The following is a 20,012-nucleotide window of genomic DNA, read 5'->3' on the forward strand; positions in this document are numbered from 1 at the left end:
CTGTTTCATGCTGTCTCGTTCTAAAACGGCTTCCACCCGCATTCCCCACTGCCCCATAGGAAGGGAGCCAGCAGGAACTGCTGATGGGTATTCCAGTGGAACTGAGTCTGTGTGTACGTGACAGGTCTAGGAGGGACTTACCTTAGGAGTACTGCTCCTTGGCCTAGAAAGGTTGTGTGTGTGTTGTGATTGAGGCAGGGGATCCATGCCTGTGCAAGATTAACTCCGTAGAGAACTGCCCTACCGTGGCTCAGAACAGACTGCTTTAGCTCCCTTGAGCCATTTGCATTTCCTTCCACGTGGGCTGCAGTTTTAGAAAATGGCATACTCTGCTTTGTTGTGCAGCATGTCCTCTGTTGGCAGGTGGCTTTCTGATGGGTCTACTTTTTGGGGGGCAGCTATGTGTAAAGGGTCAAAGAGACTCAGTTGTTTTTTCTTCCTATTGGCTTGTTCTCAGATCGTCCTGCCTCAGCCCTACAAGTTGACAAGTTATGGTGACTAGCCAAATTTTTTCCCTTTGAAAAAGCTGGCTCAGTGTTTTGGATGTCCCATTGGGTCACTTTAGGGCTTCCTGAATGCAAACATATTTGAGCAATGCTTTCTCAGTAACTTGCCACCGTAAGTTCTCCCTTAGCTTGTAGATAGTGATACAGTGGCAAAGGCTTGATGGGCTAGGGAGACCATCTTTGTCACAGATGTTGTACAATCAACATCTCTTCCAGCACTTGGAGGCCGAGAAAGGGGATTCCTGGAGCAAGCAGGCTTATCCAGCTCGGTCAGCTCATACATAATCCCAACAAGCCGCCTAACATCCGTCTGTGCTATAGCGTGTCAGGAAACTTGATTGGGAATTGGTTCCTCTAGATGCCGGCTGTTAGTAAAGATGGAAAACATGGGATTTGTGACTGTGCCCTGTACTTTGTTAGCTTTGTTTCACTGTTCAAGTTCTGTTCTATTTCTTTCTGTAGCCCAGGCTAGACTAAAGCTTACAGGCATTCCTCATGCCTAAGCCTCCCACATGTTGGTATTACAGGTAAGAGTTACCAAACCTGCCTTCTGGCCAAATTTCTTAACCTTTCCAAGCTTCATTATCCTTAACTGTAAAATGGAGCCAATAAACAATTCCTTCCCCCTGAGGCTTGTGAGGGGAAAGAAATACTAGCTCATGACAATTATGCTGCTGAGCAGGCCTCCCCAAACATCTGCTCTTTGAAACGCCCAGCCCAAGACAAATCAGAATATGCAATGTGATGCCTTTTGAATGACTATTCAAATTGTTTCACATGCAAAGATGACACAAGAACACTGTGGAAGCCTCCTGCTCCTGTGATACAGGTGTGTGCCTTTCCTCAGTGCTGGTGAGTTTAGTGTGTGTCGTAGGCAACGGCTCTTCCAGTCAGCGGCTCCCCCATCTCGTCCATGTTTCTGTATGTGTTTGAAATCTCCGACCTGTAAGCATAAGCCATGCTTGTGATTCCAGCATACAAAGTCATGTTTTTTGTGGCTTTCCATTTACACATCTTTTTTTTTTTACCTTGCTCATTTTCTGTCTTTATTCCCAATTCAGTTATCTCTTTCCTATTCTTTGTGGTGTCCCTGTCGTGTGTCCATGTCATGTGTCTGTGTTTGTGTATCCGTCCGTCTGTGTCTCTGCACTCCACCCCTTTTTTCTTTTTGTTGAGACAGTTTGTGTAACAGCCCTGGCTGGTCGGGAGCTCTCTCTGTAGACCAGGCTGGCCTTGAACTCACAGAGATTTGCCTACCTTTGCCTCTCAAGTGCCAGTTTGGATTACAGGATAAGACTCGGCCCCAAATGAGAACAACAGAACACAATATAGGTAGTACTGTGTATCTTAGAAAGCACTCAGGAAAATGAATACAGAATTCTAAAAAGAAAGTGTTTCAGTGTGGTATTCCCCGTGTCTCATCTTCCACTACCTTCATTGGAAAGTGGGAAATGAAGCAGAGAGTGTCATGTTTCAGGGCTCTGTATGGAGCCCATTAGAAGAGTGCTTGCCTTGTGTGTGCTGCCTAGGGGGTCAGTCCCCAGTGTCCTAAAAGGGTTAAACCCGCCTTCCTAACATTCAGTAATTGGTACATACTTTTAAACTGGGGATGGTGCCGGGCAGTGGTGGCGCACGCCTTTAATCCCAGCACTCGGGAGGCAGAGGCAGGCGGATCTCTGTGAGTTCGAGGCCGGGCTGGACCGATAGCCTCCGAAACAATACAGAGAAACCCTGTCTCGTAAAAACAAAAACAAACAAACAAACAAAAAAAAACTGGGGATGGTATTAAGTTTTAGCTGGGTTCCTTTGTGCTGAGAGCTGGAGCACAAGGCAGGCCCAGGAAGAGTTGGGAAGAAGCTTCTGGAGGTGGGAGAACCTGGTGTCACCCTTTGTGGGGTGTGTGCATGTGGGGTGCCAGGCCTTGGAGATTGAACCCATGCATGGTCTTGTGCATACTAGGCAAAAAGTGTGCTTTGATGTCCTCAGCCCCTGAGCTGAGGCTTTGAAGGAACGAAGTATTTCACCAGGGCATTCAGCTGGGCAGAGTAGAGGGAGCGGAAGTTCCAGAAGGAGGTGGACGCTAAGGACCTGCCTCACTAGGCACACCCGAAAAGCACTGAACGTTCTCCAGCAGATGCGCTCGCTCTCCCATCTTCTTTGTTAAGAGCAGTGTCATATTACAATGCAGAGAAACATTGGTTGAGAAAAATTTGTATGGTTTTAAAGTAAACATGGATTCTATAGGTTGAGACAGTTTACAGGAAGGGTCTAGGGGAGGATCCAGGGTGGTCTCTGGCTGTACAAATAGTGCCGGGATCACCAGGCTGTCAACCACGAGAGCCAGCCTTCTGGGTTATGCATCCCTTCCTTTGAAGGGACAACCCCTTGTCTTCAGCATTCCAGGGTCCCCTAGTGCTTATCTGTAGCACAAGGACCTCCAAGCTTCCTATACACTGGGGCTTTAGTTAGGATAAATGTGATTTGGGGAATAAATGATTACCTTGGATGAATTTAGAACCCAGTGACTACCACACACTAACAGAATGCTGAGTAGACACTGTGGAGCGAGACAAGTTTAATTTTATTTCTGTGTGTGTATGCCATGTGTGTGCAGGTACCTGTGGAGGGCAGAAGATGGTGTTGTGTCCCCAGAACTGGATTCTGGGAACCAAGCTCGTGTTAGGAAGCACAGCTGCTAACTGCTGAGCCTCTCCAGAGCTGACAGCTGCGGCTGAGGGCTAGTGAGGCGGCGCAGCCAGCGAAGACAGCGCGTGCTTGTTGCCAAGCGTCATGGACGAGTTCGAGTCTTGGAAGCCGTGTGGCTTGCAGAAGAGAACTGACTCCTGCAAATTGGCCTGTGGCCTGTGTGTGTGTGTGTGTGTGTGTGCGCGCACGCGTGCGCGTGCACAAATTATAAAAACGTTTTTTTGAGAAAATGATGGGATAAGCGGGGTTGAATAGATGGCTCACCTGTTAGGAGCACTTGGTTTTTGTTTTGTTTTTCCAGAGGTCCTGTGTTTGGTTCCTAGCACCCACATTGCACCCCACAGCTGTCTGTACCTCTAATCTCAGAGGATCTGGTCTCTGGTCACAAGGCACATATGTGCCCGGTAGGAAAAACACCTGTACAAATAAATACATTTTTTTAAATTAAGAAAACATAGTATAAGATCAAGGCTGGGAAAAATCACTCAGCAGGTAAAGCTCTTGGGTAAAATGCTTGCTGTGTAAGTGTGAGCCCTGTAGTTTTGACCCCCAGTACCTGGTGATCCCAGCAATCAGAAGTTTGAGATGGATTCCTGGGGGCAAGCTAGCCAGTTAGATTACTTGTATGGGCTAGCTCTTGTTCAGTTTAGAGATGCTGCCTCATGAATAAGAGGGAGGGGTGGTAAAGGAAGCTGATCAATTTTAGGTTCCTGTGTATGTGTGAACACACATGTACATGGCACATACAAGCAAGGAAGGTGCGTCTGAAAACTTCACAGAATATTTAGATGCTGCCCTGAGCAGCTTGTTTTATATTTACATAATGGTGTATGCTTCATCAGGTGGTGTCGTTGGGCATACGTCATTGAATGTAAGCTTAGCACATGGCCCAGCTCACCTGTAAGTTTAAACTCCAGAGGTTGCTTGAGTTTAGGAGTTCTGAGACCTGCCTTTGCCACACAGCAAGATTCCTTCTCAAAAATAAGTTTGGGAAAAGTTCATGGAACAAATTGTACTGTATAACCCCAAACTCTGGAGATAAAGTATTTCCAACAACTTAGAGTTTCTCTGTTTCCTTTCGGGTTTTACCCTTGTCCTCTCTTGAGTGGTGATCACAGTAGCAGTACTTCCTCTTTCTCCCTTCCAGAAAATGGATTGTCTTGGATTAGTCCATTTTCACAAGTTCAGTTCTTAGAGAAAATAGTAAGCAGATGTGTGTCACTTTATGAGACTGACTAATCGCAGTGTTAGACCTTAAGGGTAGGGAAGGAAGGCCACTCACTCTCTGTTCCTACACGTTTAGTCTTTCTTGGCTGGTTTTTGTTTGTTTTGTTTTGTTTTTGCTGTGGTCTACTCAAACATTTTACAGTTATACTCTGTACTCATGTATACAATTTCATATAAAAAAAAAGCCAAAACAAAAACAGTGGTAGTACAGGTCTTTAATATCAGCACTCAGGAAGCAGAGGCAGGTGGATCTCTGTGAGTTCCAAGCCAGCCTGGTCTACAAAACCGAGTACAAGGCAGCCAAGGTTGTTACACAAGAGAACCCTGTCTTCAAAAACAAAAACAAAGCAAAACACCACCACCAAAATCCTTCCAATTACATTAATTGTACGAGGGCAGAGGGCATCGGGTCTTCCCTGCTCTCACGTGGCCCCTGGGCACTGCACCTGGGTCTTCAGGCTTGGCAGCAATATCTTTACCCACTGAGCCGTTGTGCTGTTCCCTTGTCTTTTCACTAGCTTCTCGAGAAGTTTCTCACGTGTGATAGCTGCAAACGTTTGAACATGTAAAAAAAACATGTCATTTGCCAGGTGTGATGGTGCAAGCCTTTAATCCCAATACTCTGGAGGCAGAGGCTGTGAGTTTGAGGCCAGCCTGATCTACATAGTGAGTTCCAGAACAGCCAGGGCTACAGAGAGACCAACCAGGGCTGAGTAGAGAGACCCTTTCTCAATAAATGGGGGTGGGGTGGGGTGGGTGGCTAACTGTAGCTTATGTTTTCTTGTGGCAGGTCATATGTAGCCCAGACAGTGCTACCTTCCATATGCTGGGATTACAAGTATTGGATCCATGACTTGTCCTTTCATTTGTTTATTTTTCCTTTCACACTGTTGAGGCTGTTTTAGGTTTTGGGAAGTTAAAACAGTATTCTAGCAGACGACTATGTATGTTTCTGTGATTTGAATGAATTTTCTGAGTATTTCCATAGGTAAGTTCTTACTGGAATGGAAAAATGATAACCCACGTGTCAGAGTTCTCTGGAGAAAAGTGGCTTATGTGACAGCTGACAGGTCTGTAGTTCCTGTGACAGCAGCATGAAGCTCAGGTGTGGGCTGGTAGTGCAGTCTTGAAGCAGACTCTTAGTAGGGAGTTTGTGTGTGTGTGTGTGTGTGTGTGTGTGTGTTTTATGGCCCCTCTGCTGATTAGATGAGATCCACCCATGTTACATAGAATAGTAAGCCATTTAACTGTGTGTGTTCCCTGTGAACAGAGCATTTTCACAGTGGCACTTAAAAGATCGGTGGAGTTTGATTACTCTGCCAAGTTGTGGACCATTGTAAACCACTGAGGTTTTGATCCTCATGAAGCCGGGCCGGTGCCTGTGTACACAGCTCAGGTTCCTCACTCGTCTTGAATGCACACAAGAGCAACACAGGTCGGTCCCTCTCCAAAGTCTGTCCTCTTCTGTTTGTTTTACCAGCTCGTAGTTCCTGTAATGAGATTGCAGCATGCTGGCGTGCCACAGCAGTCAGACTTCAGTAATGAGTTTAGGGTTTCCCGTTATCCCAGCCATAGCTGACCAGTGAACAGCGAACAATGCTCTGAAATTTAGCCTGCAAAATAACCCACAAAATAAGTTACTACATACATCCATATATGTATGTGCATATAGAAATTATCTTACTATGTAGTCCAGGCTTGCCTATAACTCACTATGCAGCTTAGGCTGGCCTCAGTCTTGTGTCACTCAGCTGATTTAGAACAAGAGGCGGTTTGGCTACGTGGCCTTTAGTGACCCCTCCCCCAGCTGTAGGAGTCTTGTGGAGGGAGCTGCCACCCCAGCACAGCCCACACCTGGTCCCGCTTTGCCTTTGGCGTTCATTCTCGTCAGCCTTGCCCTTGTTTTAGGTAGTATGGCTAACAGCCAGGCGGTCGAGCACTCTCCATGTTGTGCACATTCTTGTAGCTGCAGTGCCCCAACTCTTCAGGAGCTGATCCTGTCACTGCTGGATTCTGCTCGCTTGGCATCCTGTTAGCAACTGGCAGTGTTCCGACAGGACAGTCCTCAGTGCTCAGGGGTCAGCGCTCTTTGCCTCTGTTCTTTCCCCCAGGTAGTGACTGGGCTTTTGTTGCCAACCTAGACATCTGAGACGTAGATAGCATCAGGGCTACAGGGGTTCTAGAACTCTGTGCTTTAGATAAGTAGGACAGCTTTAACGACAACGTGGTTTTCTCTTCCTACAAATTGATAATTTCCACGGTTGAGTTCAGAACCATAGACTGTTGAAATAGTGGGAATCTCTGCCCTTCACCAAGGAAGTGTTGTCCGTCTGATGCAACCTCTCTGGTGTGGGGTGTTCCAGGGTCCTCGGAGAGATCTGAAGACTTACTCTCCTCATCGTACCTGGCCTAGGTTATTCATGTTGGCACAGTATGGTGCTATCTACAGAGTTTCTGGTGAGTACAGGTGTGGTCTCTCTTAGTTTTGATCCAGGGTTCTTTGAGGCCATAGATACACAACCCATAGATGCAGACTGCTCTTTCTCTGCAAGTTATATACAAATGCATAATTGTGTACATATGTATTTTCCTCCTTTAAAATAGTAAGATGTGGTTCAGAGCTCGTGCACACATGTGGGAGCTCACAACCATCTGTAACTCCAAGTCAAGGGTCTGATGCCCTACTGGCCTCTGCAGGTACTGGGTACATACATGGTCGGTAGACATACACGCAGACAGAACACTCAATTCTTATACAGTAAAAATGAGAAAACCAGAGAGAGCTAGCCATGACGGCCTGTCTGCATCTCAGCACCGAGGAAGGAGGTGGATGATGAGTTCAGTGTCGCCCTCAACTACATAATGCAAGGCCAACCGGGGCTACCTTATACATTAGACTTGTCTTAAATACATAGACCGAGAAACTTATTTACCCAGTGCTTCATATTTTGTTATTGAGGTATATGCAATGATTTTGAAAATTTGAACATTAAACCACCTTTACATTCCTGGAGTAAATCAACTTTAGTGGAGTGTCATATTGTTTGGATAATGTCTCTGTGTTGTTAATTTTAAGGTTTTTGTTGTTGAGGTAAGGTCGGCACAGGTTGGCCTCCGACTCAGTGTAGTCCACTTGTTTCAGCTTCCTGAGCTCTGGGGCCACACTGCTCCAGACCCTGTCACGTGGTCTTCCCTTTGTAGTCTCCCTGAGCTTGACGATCAGCTTGGGAGGGTTGTGTGTGTGTGTGTGTTGTGGTTGTGTGTGTGTTGTGGTTGTGTGTGTGTGTTAAAAGTGTTGTTCCTAAGGATGCGTGTGTGAGATCTGTTGTAAGTCTTATGAAGAAGTTATCTTTAGTCCCTTTGTTCTTTTCTGTCCTTACCACTTGTTTTGCTTATACATCCTTTGCTGTGTGTAGGCTAAGGCAGTCTCTCCTGCAGTCTTCTCTGCCTTTCTCGTCTTGTAAGAATTGGCCATGGGCCTGACACACTGCCTTACACAGACACATGGCCTGTGCTGAGCTTGTCACTGTGTGGAAATTTTGCCATTTCAGACTCAATTCTGCGGTGCTTTGTGTTGTTCACGCATGCGCTCTCGTGTCACCTAGGAGGACAGGTACAACCTACTGCGTCTGTCTTCTGCTGGGAGGTGACTAGTCTTTCTGCTGAGAAGACACATGCAGGTCCATTGTATCTTTGGCTGGGAGGCAGCTGCTCGGTGTGGGGCTGACAGCCCCTATGGAAGCTCGGGTCTGTCTTCTTCCTAAGTAGTGTTCCCTCATTGCCTCACGGCTGCGGGGATGCCAACACTAGGATACGGTAGACGAACACTCGGACTGACTTCTGCTTCTGATGCTAGGAGACATGCCAGTTGCTTGCCACCGTGTTTATTGCTATTGAGTGTGACATGTTTCTTAAGTCCCACCCAGCGTATTTGACAAAGTGCTCTTGAATGTTAAGCTTTTGGCTGTACCAAGGCCTTCTTTATAACCCGGCTAGTCATTTGGTGCACTCTACAGCTTTGGAGACAAAGAGGTGGTGTGTGTTCCATGGGTGTCCTTGATCACTTACGTCAGAGCAATTTAGTCTGCCTTTGAAAAGCCCACTTAGAGTGGCATGTGCATTCCCAACAGTTATTAGGGTGTTTTTGTATCTCTTTTTGCTACATATGTATCTAAAGGTATTGGTAGCTTCAGATTTAGAGGCTCAAGCTTGGTGAGCTGAGGTCTTTATGAGCAGTCTTAGCTGTGTTTCAGAAGGGTGTGCTCCCTCTCGGGTGAGCTGAGGTCTTTATGAGCAGTCTTAGCTGTGTTTCAGAAGGGTGTGCTCCCTCTCAGGTGGCTGCACAAGGTTTCTATTACACAGCAAGTGCTAGTTTCCCTGCTATGTAGTGTTTTAAGTGAACAGCTGTATTCCTGCATTTAATGTAAATATATATATATGCATACATATATATGTGCACACACACACACATATATATATTCTTTCCTCCTAGATTGTAGAGTAGGTGGGACAGTGTGAGGCAGTTTCACTCTGGCTTGGAGCTCACTGTAACCCCGGCTAGCCTTGAATTCAGGATCTTCCTGAGTGCTGATATTACAGTGTGAGTCATCACGCCCGGCTGTTCTTAGATATCGCGACAATACATGCAGTCACCTATGAGCAGAGGTCAGGGACAGCTCTCCTTTCCCTGCTAGCTTCTGGGATTGAACTGCTGTGTCAGGGTGTACTGTTAAACGCTCTCACCCTGAGGCACCTTGCTGCTTTGGAGCCATGTTCCTTTCAAGCATGTGTCTCCCCGAGCGGACTCCCCCACTTGTGGACTCAGGTTCCTTCCCCAGTGCTTCTGCTGAGGGGATTTGCCTGCTAAGGAGAGGAGAGCACTCTACCGAGGTCCAAGCTATACCCAAAACTCTGATGTTTCCAGTGAGCCATTTACCCACTATCAGGTTATCTCCAGTCCATCCTTATAAATGCATAATTGAATTTCTGTCTTTTCCGCTTTCCCTGGCAGCTCTTCACAGATGGGATCACAAATAAACTCATCGCCTGCTATGTGGGGGACACCATGGAAGATGTAGTTCTGGTGAGAATTTATGGCAACAAAACGGAGCTGTTAGTGGACCGAGATGAAGAAGTGAAGAGTTTCCGTGTGCTGCAGGCTCATGGCTGTGCACCTCAGCTCTACTGCACCTTTAATAATGGACTGTGCTATGAGTTTATACAAGGGGAAGCTTTGGACCCACAGCATGTCTGCAACCCAGCCATTTTCAGGTGCGTTCCTTTTCTACATCCTTCCCTTAGAAAAAGAATGTTATATGCACTAAGGAAACACAGTCAGATTTTAAAAAATTACACCTATAGGTAGGTGTGTGTGGGGAAAGAGTTGTGTGTGTGTGTGTGAGTTTGGGTATTTTGCTACCACTCCACATTTTTTGTGGTCAGGGGACAACTTGCTGTAGTGGCTTCTCTTCCTTCACTGCTGGCTGGTCTTTTGCAAGTTCCTTCACTGCTGGCTGGTCTTTTGCAAGTTTTTAACAGGTAGGCATGGTAGGCCATACATTTAGTCCCAGGAGACTCTGTTGAGGGTCATCCTGAGCCACCTAAGAGAGTTTGATTTTAGCCTGGGCTACATGAGACCCTCTGCTCCCCTCCCCACCAAGAAAGGAATTGTTTTTGAACCCCAGCAGGCTTGTTTTATTGTCTGATCCATGTTTACCAATATGTATGTTAGAAGTTGGAACCCTTTGGAGTATGAAGAATACCAGGTGGACACCCTGCTTTAGCTGTCATTTTGATTGCAGGTAGACTCAGCTGCACTGAGAACAAGAGTACGTGGTGAATACTGTCTCATGACAGCTTTCCAGCGGAACCGCCTCAAAGGAGTCTGTGGGCTGTCCTTTAAAATTAGATTTCAAGTGAAAACTGATTAGAGATGAAGTGTGTCAAATCATTTGCTTGTGCTGAAATTCTGTTAAACAGTATATAAAATGTTTTCTTTCTTTTTTGCTTTTTGTTTATTGTAACTGCCTTGGCTGTCCTGGAACTTGATCTGTAGAACAGGCTGGCCTTGAACTCACAGACATTCGCCTTCCTCCGCCTCCCAAGTGTTGAGATTAAAGGTGTGCACCATCATTCCCAGACTTTTTCTTGGTTTTTGATTAAAAATAAAACTGACAAAGGATACTATTAGATTTAAATTTATTTTGTAACAGTATAAAAAGCTTGTAACAGGTATATTACAGTTCTAAAAGTGTGGAGAGTTCACTTTCTAAAGTTGGAGGCATGATCAAATGATTGTGATGGCTAACACTATGGAAAACTTAGGAACTTTGTAGTGTCTGACTCTAATTTAATAACATTGATACAAAATAACCCTAGAGGATAGATATTAGTAAGCCTGCTTAAGTAAATGAGAAGCTAAGGTATAAAGACTTTTCAGTCATTAACCTCTGACCTCCATGGCTGACACAAGCAGAAACTGAAAGAGTAGCATCAATAGGTGACTACGTCCTTATGTATTAAGATGGAATATAAAGGGAAATCGGATTTTGCTGTGCTGCTTAGACAACATGACACGTTAGACTTCAAGTGAACAGAGTAAATGAGACCACTCTGTTGCTTTCAGCATTTATGGTTACACAATTCAGCCTGCTATAGTTTCTTTTTTACCAAGGAAACTTTACAATCTTTTCTAGGCAGCCTAAGGTGGAAGGAGTGGAATGTTTGCATAGCTCTTCCTTAATGTCCCTGAGTGGCGGATTTCGAGACTCCTCCCTTCCTGCGGGTGTCAGTCGAGCCCCTGGTGTGAGGTGATGCGTGTCTAGAGCATGCGTGCTTCCCAGCATCAGTTGTCTGTTACTTCCCACACGCAGAGGGAAGGCTCTCCAAAGGCTTTGCTGTTAGGCACCTGAGTACTCGACAGCTGCGTGTCCAGTACAGGGCCGCCATTGTGGATAAGTCTAGCACACAGTGTGCGACAGCGACACCAGGCAGACAGTGTGCAGAGCACAGAGAGAGGATGAGTAGCTGGGGTTGGGAAGGTTACATCACTACTCCCACGTAGTATTATCTGTGTGGAGATTACGTAGTACTTGGTGTGTAGCAAGGTGTGACTTGATGAGGTTTTTTTTTTTTTTTTGAGATTATTTTGGTTGTGCTTGGTTGAATCCATGGATATGGGACCTACAGAGATGGAGGACTAACTACAGTTTTTAGTTAGTAAAAGTTTGTCATAGCTGATTAGTATTTATAATTATGTTTGATTAAAATGGTCTTACACTTCTAGTGGAGCTACTTATTTAGAATATATGTCAATGAGACTAAAGAGGTCATATACTTACCACTTAGGTAAAATGTGTACTGGTAGAAACCAGGTATCAGCCAGGTGTTAGTGGCACATGCCTGTAATCCCAGCTCTTGCGAGACAGAGACAGGTGGATCTCTGAGTTTGAGGCCAGCTTAGTCTACAAAGCAAGTTCCAGGACAGCCAAAGCTGTTGCACAGAGAAACCCTGTCTCCAAAAGAGACCAGATATTGACTCGATTCTTTCAAGTATGTTGTATCACAACTGGTTTGCAATAAGTGATGTATTAAATTGATTGACTGTGTTTTGAAGAGGAGGCTAACAAAGCAGAAGAAGAAACTGATAGGAATCAAGTTGATGTTCCCAGGGTTACATTTGCTGTTTGCTTTGCTATTCAGTTTATTTCAGATTGTGTTGTTTCTTTTATGGCATTCTTAAATGCTTAATGGGCTTTATTAACCACTAGGAAAAGAAACTACAAAAATCAGGAAAGACAAGTTTGAATCACTCTTATGTCTGACTCATAAATTATTTTGAAAAGGATTATGGATGGGAAGTTCTGCTCATCTTTGCTGAACCTGAAAGAAATGAAGGATGAACCAAATTCCCACACCGAGCAGAACAGAACAAATAACAGGAAGTGAGGATGACCCAGCCTTCTCACCCAGCAAGAGAAGCAATAGAATAGGAGTGATCCCTTGCTGGCATGGAGTACACCTGTGCTTGGGAGATGGAACCAGGAGGTCAGGAGTTCAAGGTCATCCTCAGCTACCTAGAAAGTTCCAACCTGACTGCTCCTCAAATGCATACATGCACACACATGACGCACATGGGAGCATCAACACAAGATAAATAATTTCCTTTAAGCTGATCGGTGCTAGAGATGATGGCTCATGGTTAAAGGTGTTGTACCTCTTGCAGAGGGACTTGACTTTGGTTCCTAGCACCTATGTTAGGCAGGTCTCAACAAAACAGAAAAGGGTTAGGGTATAGGGCTGCTTGCCTGGGTGTGATCACTATCGCAGAAAATAAGTTAAAAAAATAACAAAACAGCAAAAGAGGGTTGTGTTTTAAAAAGTATACTATGATACACTTGGTTTCCTTCATACATCCTGGGCAAGTGCTATACCACTTAGCTGTGCTCCTCACGAAGGCATGAGTCAGCTTGTGTGCTCCTAAATTTGGTGATGCAAATGGGCTTTAGGATTAAGGTCAGCATTATATAAGCCACGTGAATAAAACTTGAGTGTTCACGATAGAGGGCTGGGATGTAGCTCAGTTGGTAAAGTGCTGGCCTAACACATTTGGAAGCCCTTGGTTAGTTCCCTAGCACTGCTGAACTGGGCATGGTAGCACTCGCCTGCAGTCCCAGTAGGTGACGCAAAAGGATCAGGAGTCCAAGGGTATAGGGCACATGACACCCCATCTCAGCAAATCAGACAAGAACAATACATATGGTAGAAACTTGTAGCAAAAGTTTATTTAATCACAAGCTTATGATACTTGAGGCTGTGTTTGAGTTCTCAAATGTTTTATTATGTTAAGGTTATCAGGAACTCTCATTCACTGACTAAATCCCTCCAAGCCCACTATTCAGACTCTGTGGGGATAGTACATTTTTTTCCCCAGCAATACCATTGATGAGGATAGCTTTTCTCAGTATCTCCTGTGACAAGTGTCTTGACTGTGGCAGTGTTAATTTTCAGAGGGAGAAGACAAACTGGGCTTAAGGTGAGTAGAGGTGTGCCAGTGGGAATTTGTAGCCAAGGAGCAGGATGTGATGTTAATAGGTCAGAAGTGTCTGTAGCGTGGCATCAGGAGTCAGGCATGGTAGCCAGTCAACCTGGTGTGAGAGGCACTGCAGCAGGGATGCAGGCTCGGGGGAGGGGGTGCAGGCTGAGTGGGGATGCAGGCTGGGGGGTTACAGGCTGAGCGGTCTGGCTAGGCCTGCAGTAAGCAGACCTGACCTGACCTGGCAGAGTCGCTGTTATGCTGGGAGTCTAGAAGGAGATGCCACAGAGATGTGGAAGAGTTGAGTTGTGACACCTGAGTAAAGCTTTATTAAACTTAAGTTTTTGTGCTGTTTTGTTTTTAAACAGGCTAATAGCTCGTCAGCTTGCTAAAATCCATGCTATCCATGCACATAATGGCTGGATCCCCAAATCTAACCTATGGCTAAAGATGGGGAAATACTTCTCTCTCATTCCCACAGGATTTGCTGATGAAGACATTAATAAAAGGTAAATTACTAAGGTATTTGCATTGCTTTGCCTTTAGTGAGTAATGACAGATAACAAACCCTGTATAAAATCTAGTTTGCTTTCCTCTCTGCACTCAAGTGAACAAAAGCATTGGCCCTATGGCTCTCAGATCACACTACAAAAATAGCCTCCCTGTCCTTTGGAAGGCCCCCGCCTCCCCCACGGTATTAAAAGGAGGATGGAGATGAGAGGAACCAGCATGTCCAGGAGTAATTATGAAAGCAGCTGTGAAAGGGTACAGTGGAGCAGTGATTGGCCATAGAGACCTTCTAAATGTTTCTGTCTATAGAGGTCTAGAGATATATATTGGGACTGTAAAAACGTAGGTTATCTTACTTTACTGCGTTTATCTAAATAACAGATTATCAAGTTGAAAATTCACTTTCTGCGATTTTAGCTTTTCCAGCTTGATTTCCAAGTTCAAACTGTCTATGGTGTTTCATTAGTCTTTAGAATCTAAATCAAGAATATTGCGATTATTATTAATATAAAAATTGGAAATTTTATTATGTCTTATCTAAATGTGTTACAGCTGTATGTTTGTGTAGGAAGTATGTTTCTAGAGTGACATAGGCAAGCAGGATCTCTTAAGTTCACAGTGTGCTCACCCGCATGTATAGGCGCACACCCCAGATGTATAAGTTCACAGTGTGCTTACAAGCATGTACATGCACACACCAGATGTATGAGTTCACAGTGTGCTTACAAGCATGTACATGCACACACCAGATGTATGAGTTCACAGTGTGCTTACATGCATGTACATGCACACACCAGATGTATGAGTTCACAGTGTGCTCACATGCATATGCACACCCCAGATGTATGAGTTCACAGTGTGCTTACATGCATGTACATGCACGCACCAGATGTATAAGTTCACAGTGTGCTTACAAGCATGTACATGCACGCACCAGATGTATGAGTTCACAGTGTGCTTACAAGCATGTACATGCACACACCAGATGTATGAGTTCACAGTGTGCTTACATGCATGTACATGCACACACCAGATGTATGAGTTCACAGTGTGCTCACATGCATATGCACACCCCAGATGTATGAGTTCACAGTGTGCTTACATGCATGTACATGCACGCACCAGATGTATAAGTTCACAGTGTGCTTACAAGCATGTACATGCACGCACCAGATGTATGAGTTCACAGTGTGCTCACATGCATATGCACACCCCAGATGTATGAGTTCACAGTGTGCTTACAAGCATGTACATGCACACACCAGATGTATAAGTTCACAGTGTGCTCACATGCATGTACATGCACACCCCAGATGTATAAGTTCACAGTGTGCTTACATGCATGTACATGCACGCACCAGATGTATGAGTTCACAGTGTGCTTACAAGCATGTACATGCACACCCCAGATGTATGAGTTCACAGTGTGCTCACATGCATATGCACGCATACAAAGTATAAGTGTAAGTGGAGTGGAGAGCAACAGCTTCTGGGTCCAGACTGACTTGCTTACCACTTTACTGTCCCTGTCATGTCCTCTTGGCGAGTGCTTAGCTCCATGTCATTGTCTGTGTAAAGGGAGTAGTGTAGGTTATAGCTGGGTGTGCTGGTGGTGTCCCCCATGGAGATAACCTGTGGGGAGTAAGGAGTAGTTGATAGACTTGCTGAAGAACCAAGAGAACAGGCAGCCCTTTGGCAAGGAGTACGTGAATAGCAGTTTGAGCCTTGGTGGTGCTCTTGGCAAGCTAGGGGAGGTAGCTCATTTTATATCATCTCCTTTCCTGTCAAATATATCCCGATAGATCACCCACATCCATACTTTTGGGTTCTTTCTTTTTCCCAGGCACCTTTCTTAAACCTTATGCTTAAAATTCGGGTTAAGAGTCCTTTTAAAAAAGTCTATCCCTGCTGCACCGAGGCAAATTGTAGAGCTTTGCTGTTAAGATAACTAGGCAATATGAGTGTCTCCATTTCAGACACTGCTCTAGGATTTTCTGAAAATTGAACTTTTTGTTTTTGTTGCATTCATCTTTCCTTGCTTAAAATAAACATTTTCAGTCTGTAACTTTACATGATACACGTCTCTCAATGAATTCATTGTGTCTCAGTCCTTATAGGTATAAGGTGGCAGTAAATGTAAGGTTTAGAATGGCACGTCACAGCTGGTGACTGCTTTTACCGTCCCTCCCCCAGTTCTGAAGTGTCAAGAGTTTTTATCTTTTGCTCTGCATTTTTTAGTTTTTTGAGACAAGGTTTCTCTGTGTAGCCCTGGCTGTCCTAGAACTCGCTCTGTAGACCAGGCTGGTTTTGAACTCAGGAATCCATCTGCTTCTGGATTGAAGGGTGACTGTCTTATGTTTAAATTGATTATAAAGGTTTCCCTTATTCAAGTTTTGGAACACATTGATCTATTTTTGAATTCAGGAATATGTGCTTATTCAATGGAAACATCTGAAGTAGATTGTTAAACTTTAAGCTTGAATGAAGTTCCAATTAGATAAACAAGCTCTTACTCTTCTTTTAAATGGAAAGGTTCCTAAGTGATGTCCCAAGCCCTCAGCTTCTTCAGGCGGAGATGACTTGGATGAAGGAGATCCTGTCCAACCTGGGCTCACCTGTGGTGCTTTGCCATAATGACCTGTTGTGTAAGAATATAATCTACAACGAGAAACAAGGTAGGTATTTGACCTTAGCAGTAAGTAAGTTGATTGATCGTATACTCTTAATGGTCCTTTGTCTTTGTATCAGTAAATAAGAATTAAAATATACACAAAGATTTTCTCTTAAAGGTATAAAAATCGTAATTTCTATTAGGGATATGTATGTATGGATAAAATGTCTCTAAAGGTTGGTTTATTAGAAATAGTTGGTGGTTCTTGTTGGCTTTTTAAGTGTAAGATGATGAAATGATTGTGTGAATGCATATATATTTATAAATATAAACCTATAAATATATATATATTTCTAGAAGCTGTTTGGATATTTGTGATTTGAAAGCATGTGTGCTGTAGTGGGGAGTGTGGGAAGTCAACTGATCGCTACTGCACTGCGGGTTTCTGTGCGAGCCCTCTCAGTGCTGTGAGCTGAGCATTTAATACCCCAGGCTTTCTGATCCTGCGTATATGCTGACTTGAGGGAGAGGCTTGGGTGTAGACAATACTGTCTTTGTTCGTATTTATAGCAAATGAAATCATAATAAAGACAATAGCCTTGGTCAATAGTTAAAATACGGAGGTAAAAGTTGTTACTTTTGGTGTAACTTTTTGTGTGACTGTACATAGCTTGATGCTCGGTGTTCATATCAAAGGTCACTGGTTGCATTATGAGATCACTGGGTAAAGTGGTTTGAGGTTTGGTTGCTAAACAATAAACACCTCCATATACTAACTTAAAATTTAAAAGTACAATTGGTGTTAAAAAGTTGATATTTGAAAAGTATTCTTGAAACTGTGAAGTTGCTGCTTTTCACAGGAAACTCATTTGAAAGTGGTCATATTTGGAAGATCATGTTTGAAATAAAAAAGTGCTTTTGTGAGTATACTAAAGCCAAAGAATTGCTCTTGATGTAGTCATAAATATACTAAGTTTACCACTAGTGTTCTTATATCCAAAGTTGGAACTGTCATAATAAAAGAATTGGTAGTAATTATGACTAACTTTAACTTGAAACCCAACTAAAGGGACACTGTCAAGGATGGTGGCCTTTAGCTCTATTTTCAAAAACATTTCTCTTTCATATTTGATACTGTAATATGGATGAGAGTTAAAAACCCTGAGCTAAAGCCTTTATCTTGAATCATGTTAATTCTTGTGTGAATAGCTTTATTTAAACCTTAGGTTTACCCTAAAGCTTGAACTCATAGACAGTTTCTTTTAATGAGTTACTGTCCTGATTATGCAGTTGTTAAAGTAAATGAGTGGTGACCAAATCTCAATGCCATATGAGACAGGAGCATTCAGTGCAAGATCTAATAACACATTTACGTAATGAAGTTTCAAGTAAGGGACTTCATCTTACATTTAAAGTGGACACTCAGCTTTATTTTTAACTGCAAGTTAAAGGGAATTTATTACTTCTTTGGAATATAATTTTAACTTGTCATATTTTTGTTTTTATGTTTCTTTTGCATATTCATTTCATAGAACAAACTTCTTTATAAAACTAAAAATTAAGGGACCAAAAAAATCAGATTACTCTGTTATAGGTACTTTTTATTCAAACAGTTGTCAATCTCAGCTGTTGATAATTTACATATAAAGTGCTTGTTTTTCAAAGAGAGCAATTAGACTTTAATTTGGCGTTAGTGGTCAAAGTGTCCCCTCCATGTCTCTCTGTACCTCCCCTTCCAGCAGGAGGCCATGTTGTACTGGTTGTGACTTGTCTTTGTGGGCGTTTGCGTGTTAGTTATGGAAAGGCTGTGTGTATGTCTTCCCCTTTACCAGTGACTTGTTTTATGTCTACTAGGAAGGCTAATTGGATCTTGTGGCATTTCTGTAAGATTTCTGTTAGAAGGTGATGCATAATCACTAACACACTGGTTATGATGTTCAGACAATGCCTAAAATTCATAAACACCTCACCAGAAGTTACACTGTTACTGTCCTTTGATGGTATTTCAAGTGAAGAGCTGGTAGTTTTGAGACAATGAAACCGTAGTGACCTGTTTGAGTGTATAGTTACAAATAGAAGACACCATGCCTCATTCCAACAATTTGGTAAGCTTAATTCGTGAGAATTGGTGCATTCCCCCCCACACTGCAGAGTGGTCTTAGAAAGGGCAGTGTGGGCATCAGGCATGTGGAGTGGTGCACATCTCGAATCACGTCACTTGGGAGCAGAGGCGGGCAGATCTCTGTCAGTTTGAGGTCAGCAATGTCTACAGAGTGAGTTCTAGGACAGCCAGGGACGGACGGACACACACACACACACACACACACACACACACACACACACACACACACACACACACACACACACACCCCACGGGCTGGAGATAGTGACTTCATTTCTCCCCCCATTTCTTCTTAAGAGCCTACAAATGAGACTTACTATGTCTTTGCTAATCATTGTTCATTTTCTCTTTAGTGAAATACAAGTTGTTTGGTAAGCGTTTAGGCAATTCAAAGGAGTAGAAGAAATTGGAGATCTTTTCTTGGGATTTCTTTAGTTTTGCACACTGCAGGTAGGAAAGTCACCACACTGAGTCACTTGATTGGCTCTAAATCAGATCCATTCTCCCCTACTAATGCAGAGCTTTGTTCTTTTGGTGACTTAGAAGATACTTTTCTGTTGATTTTATTTTAAAATTTCAGTAAAGATCTGACATCTTAGGAGATTTGTAGAGATTTCTTAGTACCTTCTTGCTAGACTGAGACAGTTCTCCATGCCCTCCTTATTAGATCTGTCCCTCTGGTACTGCAGATGTAGTTCAGGTGGTGTATTGCTGGCTTACTTAATATGCTCAAAACATTGGGTGCCACCTTCAGTATTGCATATATGGTGTGACAGTACTCTAATCCAGTGTTTGGAGGTAGAATAAAGGGGATAGGAAATTCAGGGGCATCCTGAGAGCCAGTTGAGTTTCTGTTTTAAAATTAACAGAAACAAAACAAATCTTGTCTTCATTTGAAAATCTCATAGACAGACAAATGTAAACATTTATTGATGAAACAGCTAGAAGTAAGTACATAACCATATAAACATGTTTGCTTATAAAACCCAGTATGTTGTGCGTGTAGAGCTTTGCTTACTCATTTGGAGTACTACCACACTCCATATGTATGTATATGTATGTATTATTTGATCTAAATATCTACAAATACAGGTACAAAAATGAATCTTATAAGTAAATAGCGCATATCTGATACATAGTGATTGTCCATGTACCTGCCACCTAGAGCCTAGAACTCACAACTTGTGCTTTATGAGCCCGCCTCACCTGTCCATCCATCAGTCCATCTTACTCTGGTATGTATATTCCACAGGGTGAGTGGCCTCCATGCTCAAGCTCTCTAGCAGCAGAGCACCT

At 43.5% G+C, this 20,012-nt stretch overlaps 1 protein-coding gene across 1 annotated transcript in view; it reads left to right on the forward strand.

Annotated features, from left to right (window-relative positions):
* Etnk1 (ethanolamine kinase 1) overlaps positions 1-20,012 on the forward strand; it is a 39,605-nt gene that overhangs the window by 3,430 nt on the left and 16,163 nt on the right. The window contains exons 2-4 of the mRNA XM_040743571.1: positions 9,451-9,710; positions 13,842-13,982; positions 16,516-16,658. Of these exons, the coding sequence (XP_040599505.1) occupies positions 9,451-9,710; positions 13,842-13,982; positions 16,516-16,658 (544 nt within the window). The remainder of the gene's footprint in view (positions 1-9,450; positions 9,711-13,841; positions 13,983-16,515; positions 16,659-20,012) is intronic.

This window comes from Mesocricetus auratus, unplaced genomic scaffold (genome assembly GCF_017639785.1).
Source record: "Mesocricetus auratus isolate SY011 unplaced genomic scaffold, BCM_Maur_2.0 Super-Scaffold_100001, whole genome shotgun sequence".
Taxonomy (NCBI): domain Eukaryota; kingdom Metazoa; phylum Chordata; class Mammalia; order Rodentia; family Cricetidae; genus Mesocricetus; species Mesocricetus auratus.